Source organism: Saccostrea cucullata, unplaced genomic scaffold, assembly GCF_032062105.1.
Source record: "Saccostrea cucullata isolate Sc308-1 unplaced genomic scaffold, CSIRO_AGI_Scuc_v1 ctg243, whole genome shotgun sequence".
NCBI lineage: Eukaryota > Metazoa > Mollusca > Bivalvia > Ostreida > Ostreidae > Saccostrea > Saccostrea cuccullata.
The window spans coordinates 226558-237075 of NW_026924631.1; the positions used below are offsets into that span (position 1 = coordinate 226558).

General features: G+C 33.1%; 1 protein-coding gene across 1 annotated transcript; it reads right to left on the reverse strand.

The window, feature by feature from the left end:
• On the reverse strand, positions 1-1658 carry LOC134266893 (mpv17-like protein 2). The gene is made up of 2 exons (XM_062749097.1): positions 1501-1658; positions 1-922 (listed from the first exon to the last, which is right to left on the reverse strand). Exon 2 carries the CDS (start codon positions 884-886, stop codon positions 227-229), a length of 660 nt encoding a protein of 219 aa, XP_062605081.1. The 5' UTR covers positions 887-922; positions 1501-1658; the 3' UTR covers positions 1-226.
• Positions 1659-10518: the final 8860 nt, after the last annotated feature.

Sequence of the window (10518 nt, forward strand, 5' to 3'; positions counted from 1 at the left end):
AAATATTTTTATTCCAATTTACTGGAGAACATTCCAACAAATTCTGGATCCCCAGTCTTCATTATTTAATGGAGACAGCTACATGCAGTACACAATTAGAAAAGAACTTGACATAAACAGTGTAATAAATAACTTTTCATAAAAATCTTAAGAAATTGGCACTGGTAATTTAAAAATTGGAAACAATTAATCAGTTAAACATGTCATCTTAATTTAACGTATCAAATCATAATGATTTTGATGAATCAATTTTATCTTCAATGCATACTGTTACATCACTACATGAATCATGTTTTTCCTTCTCTGTTTTAGTCCAACCTAGGTCTGCATCAAATTTCACATAAGAAAATAGCGTATCATATCCAAAAGAAATAACATTGTCATAAACACCTCTGTACTTTGTGGGCAAGAAAAAGAAACTAAAATATTGCGCTGGGGGCCAAATAGGCAGTTCTGCAATGAAAAGGGCGATGCTCTTTGGAAGTAACTCTCTATTAACTTCTCTCAAACTTTTCTTTTCAAATAATGACGTGGTATACAAGTACAATGCAATCACTATAGGGGAGCAGATGACCTGATCGATAACAACTTTTTTAGTCACAATCCTGAAACATCGTCCTGGGAATATTCGATCGAGATACATGTACCAGTAGTGTATGAATGGCCCGATTATGAAGCCCGCTGCTGCCACTTTTCCTGAGCGAACAGTGTCCAAACCTTTCATTTTCTTCTTTTTTACCTGTAAATGTTGTGCAAGAAGATCTCCAGCCCCATAAAGTCCAACCGAAACTGTAGTGGTGGTCCAGACTAGATATTTTTCATTAAATAAGACCTGACTTCTGTTGGCTATTCCCCTGTATACACTAAGAAGCTTTGTCAGGGTCATTGCACTTTATATCACTTCAATGTGGAAGCTGGAAACCTGTTGAAATAACAAAATATAAGAAGACAGCTATCAAATTGGATTTTGCTTTATGAATAAATAAGCATTGCTATCTTATTCTACATGTAGTACACGGGAGAAGAGGGCAAGCCATATTATGTTTAAAACCATGGAACTGAAGTTTATTTTACCATGTATACATGTTTTAAAAATTAGATTTCATGTTCATTCTAGAGGAAAGCTGAAATTCCATTCAATCATAATTTTTATATATATACTGACTCAATGCATACAGGCTTGTAATTTGGCCATTTCATATAAATAATGCTTGATACACGTGTACATATGCTTGTCTGTACTTAAACTTGAGTTCAAGAACTTAATAATCGAACGACATGAATATCTTATAAGAAACCACCGCATAATATTCATCAGCGTTTAACAAATGTATGTTAGAAACATAATACCACCATAAAGATACTTGTTTTGTTGACATTACACAAAAGGTTATAAAACAAAGTTCGAATTATCTCGGTTGTATAAGTAAACATTTAATTTTTTACGACAGGCAGAATAATAATAAAAATTGTAACATGTTCTGCAACACAACTACTTACCTTTTTAAGTTACTAATGTGGTTTTCTTATTGATACGATAAATGGGAAATGATATAACACCAGTGGAAAAATCATCTTCTCGGTCCACCTTGCATAACGAAACCAAACTATTTTCTCTCCTCCTATCGGAAGAGCGCATAAAAAGGGAGATAACTCTTGCAAATCAAATTCGGAAAATTTTCTAAATGAAACTTGCACAAGACACTTTTCTGCCATTTCATGAAAGAAGGATCGTAAATGTTGTCAAATGAAAGTTAAGAAAAAACCCAGATAAAACCATGCAGGAACAATATTCATATCCTCACTTTAAGTCATAAAAAACTCCATCTAAAAAAAAAAAAAGAAGAAAAAGTTAAAATGCGAAAAAATTTGAATTATTCATATAATTTTTTTTATTTAATGCCATCAGAAAAAAATATATCTATGACAAAATGAATATAGACTTTGTTGTAAATTATGAAATGCGAAAGGAGCACTTGTAAAATTCTGCAAAATAAAAATCATATACTAGTAGATTATATCTCGTGATACTGTCTTCGTATCTTTGTACTATCACTAATGATTTGTTATTGTAGACCTATTAACTAATTAGTCTACACTACTTGAGGATGATTTCATACAAATGTGATTGTGATTTTACTGTATATGGTATGAATTTTCAAGATTTTCGTAGGTAAAAGTTGGATCGTCGGTTGTGGTGACACCCTAAACCAAGGGGTGATATGACAACCATGATTTGCTGTTCAGGGGAAGATTTTAAACATACCCCAATGTATTCTTATATAAAACTAAAATTTATCATTAGTGACCCTACCGTACTCCGGAGGTCATGATTTAAACAAACTTGAACCTACACAATCCAAATTTCATTTTTTTTTTCTGCCCAAGAGTTTCTTGAATTTTTTTTTTTACCTATCTCCATTTATAAAACACTTCCATTGGAAGAGGGTATAACTTTTTCTATTGGAGATTTATATTTTCATGTTTTCCAACATAAAGGTAGATGAACTTGTGATCTGCAAATAAAGGTGACACCATTAACAGATGAGGTAGGAATTGGGAAGACCATATAATTTACATGTACGAATTGCTCTACACACTATATAATATTAATCTCACAAACTTCGGTGCAAAATTGTTTAAAGTAAAGGCACGCCACAATATTTAAATATACACGTGTTAATTAAACTTCAACGAAAGGCAACATAAAGATCTTTTATTGGAGAGCAAGGAATTGATCTCATGCCTATGATGCATTTTAATATAAAATACATGAATGTACTTGTATTTAATCAGTTTGCGACGCTTTTGGCCATGGCAAAGTTTGTTGAATCTTAAAATTGTGAATTCCAAATATCTTATTTACAACGAAGTTTCTTCTTCTTATTTGAGCATATATTAGGATGTTTAGGAGGTTTGCGACAAGCTGCACAATTTCTAATTCTCCATGTAGCAAAGTAACTTCCACATCCGACACATTTTGGAACATTCTTAAACAGATCTATATTTGGATCAGTTTGAAAAGAGCTCTCAAATGCTGCACTTGAGTGATCTTCAAAATCATCAGCTAATGATGGAAGTCTTCGTTCTTGGTTCAACACATCAGTTTCATCTTCGGAATCCTTCGATTTTTCATATTGCACCAAGTATTCATCATCGGGATCGATATCCTCTTTAAAATTTTGCCGCCAAGATTCTTTCATATTGGAATTGACACCGAAAGAGGAGGATTCAGAGCATTTTGATCCACTATCAGAGGATGTTGAGGATAGCTGTAACTCATCTCCATAATTAGTATCCTTGTTTTCTATTTCATATCCTCTTGAGTTGAAAAAATCTTCATGAATCGAGGGTCTGTATACATCCACATTTTCCTTGGGTGTTGATGATGAACGGGTGTTAGCGTCAACTTCAAGAGAAGACAGCCAAATAGCTTCCAGCTCTGGATCTGTTTCACTTCCACTGCCTCCTGACGCCTGGCCCATTTCATCCTCAGACAGAGCGGATGTGTATCCAAAATCAGACTCACTTCTCATTCCAAGAAAAATTCGAGGTCCATCTTCTTTCTCCTCCATGTGCACAGCTGACAGTTTGTTCTGTGTAGGATTTGGACAAGACAGTAATACGTTGACAGTTTCGGATCGTATGGCTCCTTCCACCCCACTCTCCGTTAAGGGATCCTTGTGTTCTTTGACAGATGTGACATCCAAACAATGCAAATCAGTTTGACTCCATTCAGGCTTATCATTTCGATTAAGACTACCCTCATCTGCACTAGTCTTCGTTGGAATCCATAGGACCTCGTCATCGGACTGCGTGGTTTCCTCGGCGAAATCTGAAGCATACTCCACATCATCAACATTATCATCGAAACTTTCATCTATGTCTCGTCTATAGACATTGGCGTTTTGCTCCAATGCAACTAATGGATTTAATTCTTCATCTTTTATTTCTTCCACACCATCGTTTGTGTTTGCAGTCTGAATCCACTCAGTTGGATTATCTTTTTCTTGGATGAAGTTTAAATCTTTCTCTGATGATTCTTCTGAATCATACTTAGTGATGATGTTGCTAACAGATGCATTTGAAGTTTCCATCTCCGATTCTAACCACAAAGACTCAACTTCCGAATCAATATCAGTGTTGCAATCATCTGAGGAGTACCCTGCCGTGTCATCAGATGAAGAGGAGAGATCTTCAATCACTTTTTCCTCTACATTACCAAAGCCTACAGATTCAATTTCATTGAAGAAAATTCTTCTCTCTGAAACACTTTCGATTCCGTTCTTTTTCATACTGCCAATGCCTTCAGGTTCAATTTCATTGAAGAAAATTCTTCCCTCTGAAACACTTTCGATTGCATTCTTTTCAACACTGCCAATGCCTTCAGGTTCAACATCATTGAAGAAAACTGTACCCTCTGATATACTTGACCTTTCGATAACATTTTTTTCCACATTGCCAATGTCTACAGATGCAATCTCATTGAAGAAAATTATTCCCTCTGAAACACTGGCCCTGACATTTTCAGCAATGTCATCAACTGGCGATGCAACGGATACATCACTTGTATCAGATATGAAATTTTGTACACTCTGATGAACCATTGTGTCCTGCAATCAATAAATTGATAACTTAAGTACGTTACAAGACAACTCTTAAGTTCCTTTTAAGAGTGATACTTTATCGCTTGTAGCAGATATGACATGTTGTACATTCTGAACCTTTGTGTCCTGCAATAAATAAATAAATTGATAATTTAAGTATGTTACAAAGACAACTCTTAAATTTCTTTTAAGAGCGATGGCAACACTTTAGATATCAAGAAAATAAATGAATTTGTAACTAGGTACATAGAAATTGCTGAGATTGAAAAATGAAATTTTTAGCCAAAAGTGGTCCGTAATTAATGTGAGGTTTTTTCTGTTTGGATCAAGCCGTTATATGTACATGTATAACTATTCCCTTTAACAATTAGAGATACAAAAATTCAGCATTCACGCATAATATCCTAAATATTTTGATAAAAACATACCTTCACAACACTCTTCCTTCTGTAGAAAAGTACAACAATTATCTGCAGGACAATCCATCCCACAACAACCTGAAACAAAGCCACGATTTAGAAAATTCATACATGCATTAAATAGTATATGGTATAACTAACACAGAAATGGTAAAAATTGATATTTTTGTAAGTTTTCTATATAAAATTTATTTCCTTCAATATTATGCATTCTCGACAATAAGTATAAGAATGTGTGAAATACAGTTTCGGTGAAATGTGTAGCTTTTTAGATCAAAAAAGCTTTTAAGAACTTTCTCTATGGGCTTCTGCAATCTCAATAATACTATTAAAAACAGAAAATAATTTATGCACTAAATTGGTAATCCATTCAAGTATTCTTAAAATTTTAGAGGCCAGAATTATTATTAGAGTGATTTCTATTTACTGAGTACTTATTTTCCTGGGGGTAAATGCCACCTACCATACAATGAAAATTAAATAAATATGCTCAATATTAACACTTTTACAAAATATTTTTTTTTCAATGTCCAAAAACATTTTGCACTGGTGTAAAAAGGTCCTTATCATATCGGAATAAAATACAGAAACCATACCAGTATGACTTCAAAGGACGTTTGACACACAGGTTCGGGAACTTTTTGCAAACCAAGAGTCTGAAGAATTGTCTCCAGGAATGATGGATCGGGTTCACGACTAAAAAAGAAAATCACCTATATGAGTTAACATTTATTTCCCTTACCTATAAGTTCTAAGAAATCAAACATTCTTAAAATTAAACTTTAGACAAGCAGATGTTTACCAGTATATGTAATCCGCAAGTTTATAAGTGGTAAAATTGGCCAAAAGAGCATCCACTCCACCGAAACAAAAAATCTTCCTTCTGATTGACATTTTCTTGCTTTGTTTCTTTTTACCCGAAATTCGCAGATTTAACCTTTATGACGTCACGTAATTGTTCATGACGTTGTTCAAAGTCATAATTGATTTACACGTTTCGAAAAAAGTATGTTACATACTATGTAATAAGAAAGTTACTGTAACGATCTAAGATTTAACTGCTATCGAGGATTTTTTTTTTTTTTTAGATTAACATAGCTTTTATTTACTAATTATAAATTTATTTATTCATTCATTACCGCTTTTTTCCAAAGCTATATTGCAATGGTTTCGCGTTATTCATGTGAAAGTTACGCGTTTATTCGCGAAAGTTTCGCGTTATAACGCGAAAAAATTATTTTTTTAACCTACAAAAATGAGCTCAATGGGCTTTCGTGGAAAAATCAACTTAATATCAAAATAAATATCAAACTTTATTGTAATATGTTTAAATATGTGTGGCAGTTGGCAGTTGGCAGTTAGCATTAAGCAGTTGGTAGTAATCAGTTGGCTGTTGTATATTGAATTCCATATATTGTTGACTGTCTTTCTATCATCTGAACCATGGTAAATCTGTGGCGTCCACAGGCACCTGACTTACTTTTTTTGTTTTTTTTTTAATATACACTTGCCTCTAATAATATTAGGTAAGTGGTATATTTTTATGCCCCTGTAAACGAAGTTTCGGGGGTATATACATGTATTTTTTGTCGTGTACATCCGTCTGTCTAGCTGTCTCTCTGTCTGTCTGCAAAAACTTTAAACTTTTGATTGTATGGAGCTATGACTTTCACATTTCACATGTGTATTGCTTGTGACAAGACCTTTCTTTGGGTACAGCCAAATTTGATCTTTTGACCTTGGAGTTTGACCTCTTTTATAAAACAAAATTCCCAACTTTTACTTTGACCATATCTTTTGAACAGTAGATACCAGGACATCTATACTTCACATATATATTCTTTGTTGAAAGTCTCTCTGACCTTGACCTTGGAGTCTGTGAAAAAAACCTTGACCATATGTAATCCTTGTGAAATGACCTTTCAGGAAGAACTTTGACCCTTTGACCTTGACCTTAGAATTTGACATACTTTTAAAAAGCAAGTCTTGACCTTAACTTTTAAAGGATTAGAGATAGTGCTTTCACACTTTACATATAATATCCTTGTCACAAGACCTTTCATTTGATATCAGGAATTTTGACACTTTGACCTTGAAGTTTGTCCTACTATTTAAAATTTTGGCTGTAATTTTTTAAGGGTTAGGGCTAGGGCTTCCATACCTCACATGTGTATTCTTTGTAGCAAGACCTTTCATTGGATATCAATTACTAGTACCTTGACATTTTGACTTTGACCTTGGAGATTTCCGTACTTATGAAAAAAATTTAACCTTGGTCTACTTTCATATTTCCAGTGAGATTACCTTACTTTGGGTACCAATATTAAATTTGCGTTTAGGAAAAGTGTAAAAGTGTAATCACAAACACATCTTGTTTGCCTTCTATTTCCGTCATGGATTTTATAATACATAGTGTAAAAGGCTTTTGGTATCAGTGCAAGACACCACAGATCACCTCTTACTTCATATCATGCTAAAAAGCATTGGTACCTAAGGCTCGATTCAACAAAATCTTATTTCTCTAAAACTGTATTATTTTTTTTTTCCTTTTACAGGGTACAAATGTAAGCATTTATAAGACTTTTTCTAAGACTTCCAAAAGCTTAAATCTTATAAAGATGAATAAAATGAAAGTTGTTGCATTGTTTAATATTCAAGCTTCGTTTTGATGCATTTGAAATTAAATATTACACGTAATTTTCGTGTTATAACACAAAAAATATTGGAGTTATCCTTCCGGGCTGAAGATCGGATATCCTTAAGAGAATGGCCTTGTGCTATATAGTAAATTGTCCGTTCGTCTTTCTGTGCAAAAAAAAAACCATCTTGTCTTTAACATCTGTTAATTAATGTTTGCGCTATATGCGGTTTTTATACTGATATTTCACTTGTATGTTTTCCCTGTAACAAGACTTTCTTTGGGTAACAATATAATTATTTGACCTTGATGTTTGACCTTTTCAAAATTTTAAACATTAAACTTGACATAACTTTGAACAATTGGTGCATTGGCTTTTATATATTTCTTCTGTATTTCATGTGACCAGTCCTCTCCTTTAGAACCAATATTTTAACTTTGACATAATGACCTTGATCTTGTTTATACAAAACTTTATTCTTGGTCATAACTTTTGAACAGTTGATTCTAGGGCTGTATATTCAAAACCTTCCACTTTGACCTTTGACCAACGCTAGTAAACTTTATCCTTGCCTTTAACCATTTCACAGTTGGTGAGAGAACATTCATATTTCACTTATATTTATCCTAGCTTGTGGTACCAATATTTTTTTTTTTCCACATGACCATCTTCGCTAGCCAAGGGTTTCTGATACTGTACTCTCCTCATAATCCCTTGGCATACGGTGTTAATAAAAGTTTTTTTTCGCGAGTTCCGGTTGGGATTCGGTACACCATGTCGACCAATCAGCAAGGGTTTTTTTTGTTGTTGTTCATGAGGAGAATAGCGTATCAGAAACCCTTGGCTAGCGAAGATGCATGACCTTGAGTATGATCTTCTTTCAAAAAACTTTAATCTTGGCATTAATATCTATATTTGTGGTACAATTGCTTTCATGTTTCACACACTTCTGCTTGAGTACCGAATTATTTAACATTGACCATTTTCAAAAATTTTACCAAATACTTGGCATAAATTTTAAACATTGGTGACCAAAACTCTAGACCTGCATCAGGCATCAGTGTTTACAATCACCTCGATTTTTAATATCAAATGCCACAAAAATTTATGTATTTTTTGTGTTCAAAATTATTTCAGTTTCTGTTTATCACAATGTTATGCTTGGTCCGTTTAAATTAGACCAGTTCTCTATCCTTCATATAACATTTCTATGTCCCCGTATTTATCTTTTAATAAAGGATATAAAAATACATGGAGGTAACTTTATAAAAGAAGATAAATATTTTGACAAGCCCCTGTGTCGTAATCGGATATTTGAAGGAATTTAGTTTTTGCCCTGTCCCTCCGTCTGTGTTTACAAAATGTTTACTTTTTCCATAACTTTTGAAGTGTATTCCTTGTGACAAGAACTTTCTTAGGGTACTATCAATCTTTCGACCTTGGAGTTTCATCTATTTACAGTGTATACCAAAAATTTGCAAACTTTAACCTTGGCCATAACCTTTGAACAGTTGGTGCTAGGGCTTTCATACTTCACATGCCTATTGTGACAAGACTTTTGAATGGGTATAAATGTTTGACTTTTTGACCTTAGAATTTGATCCATTATTAAATAACTTTTGAACATTTTACTATATGGATTTCATATTTCACATGTGTATTCCTTGTAATAAGACCTTCCTTTGGATACTGTACCAACAATTTCGACCTTGGAGTTCGACTTGCAATGGAGAAACTTCAATCCTCAATATAAGCTGCAATACCCTCAGGGGCATCAGTGTTCACAAACACATCTTGTTTTCTTGCATTTTGCTATTGATTTCCAATTAATTCTAAATGTATACAGCTCCATTATAATGCATAGTGGTATGAAAAATTGATCTTCAATCATATTTATCTGTACTGCAAAATGACATCAAAATTAATAGCAGAAGTATAATCGAATCCAATAAAAACTAGTACAATCAATGGCTAAAAAATTTAGATTTCTACGGGCTTAAAAAAAAAAGAAGTTTTTTTTATTCATACTTTATTGAATCTAAAAATCAGTAAATACACAGAATCATCTCCTCCAAGGTACTAGTATCCAGAAGATGGCCTCGTCTGTTGGGTTTCTCATCTTCATCCTCTGCCAGACAACTCTTTCCTCTTCTTTCCTAGTCATTTTCATTTTTTGTGTGTATTTCTTTTCCAAAAATCAAAATTCTATTTTTTTTATGGGGGTTATGCGATTTTTTTTCTATTCTTATTTTTTTTTTTCTCTAGCTTTTTTTCTTTAATTTCCCCTCTTTTTATTGATCTATATATACTAGTGAAAATAAACCACTCCAATGGTTACTTTTACAGGTTTGCAAAAAACCCTTGAACACAAATCATTTTACACAAAAGAAAACAACCAAAGCAAACAGAATTTACTTTTCAAACAGATGTACATTGGAGTGATTTTTACACAGTATTGATGCATGGCACCACTCAAAAAGCCAATCTACACCAATCTGCAAAAGAAACTAAGAAATAAATCACAAAGAAAATGGTACAAAAAAACCTTCCTTTGGACCCTCCCATATAAATCCTTCCTCTGGGGCTTTGTCCTAATACATATATGAACAGGAGAGGACAAAAACTAAGTATCGGTCAATGTATTGCACACATGAACATGATAAAAACAAGATGGGCACATTAAAATCTTATGGTTAAGTAATTAATCAATGAAAAAAAATATTTAGCTTTGAATCTTCATATTAGATAAACATTTCTATTTTTTTTTTCTTTAAAGATTTTAGAATATTTTGTTGGTTTGTGTTCTTTTTTTTTTTTTTGCTGTTGTTTCTTTTCATGTAAATGCCAAATATA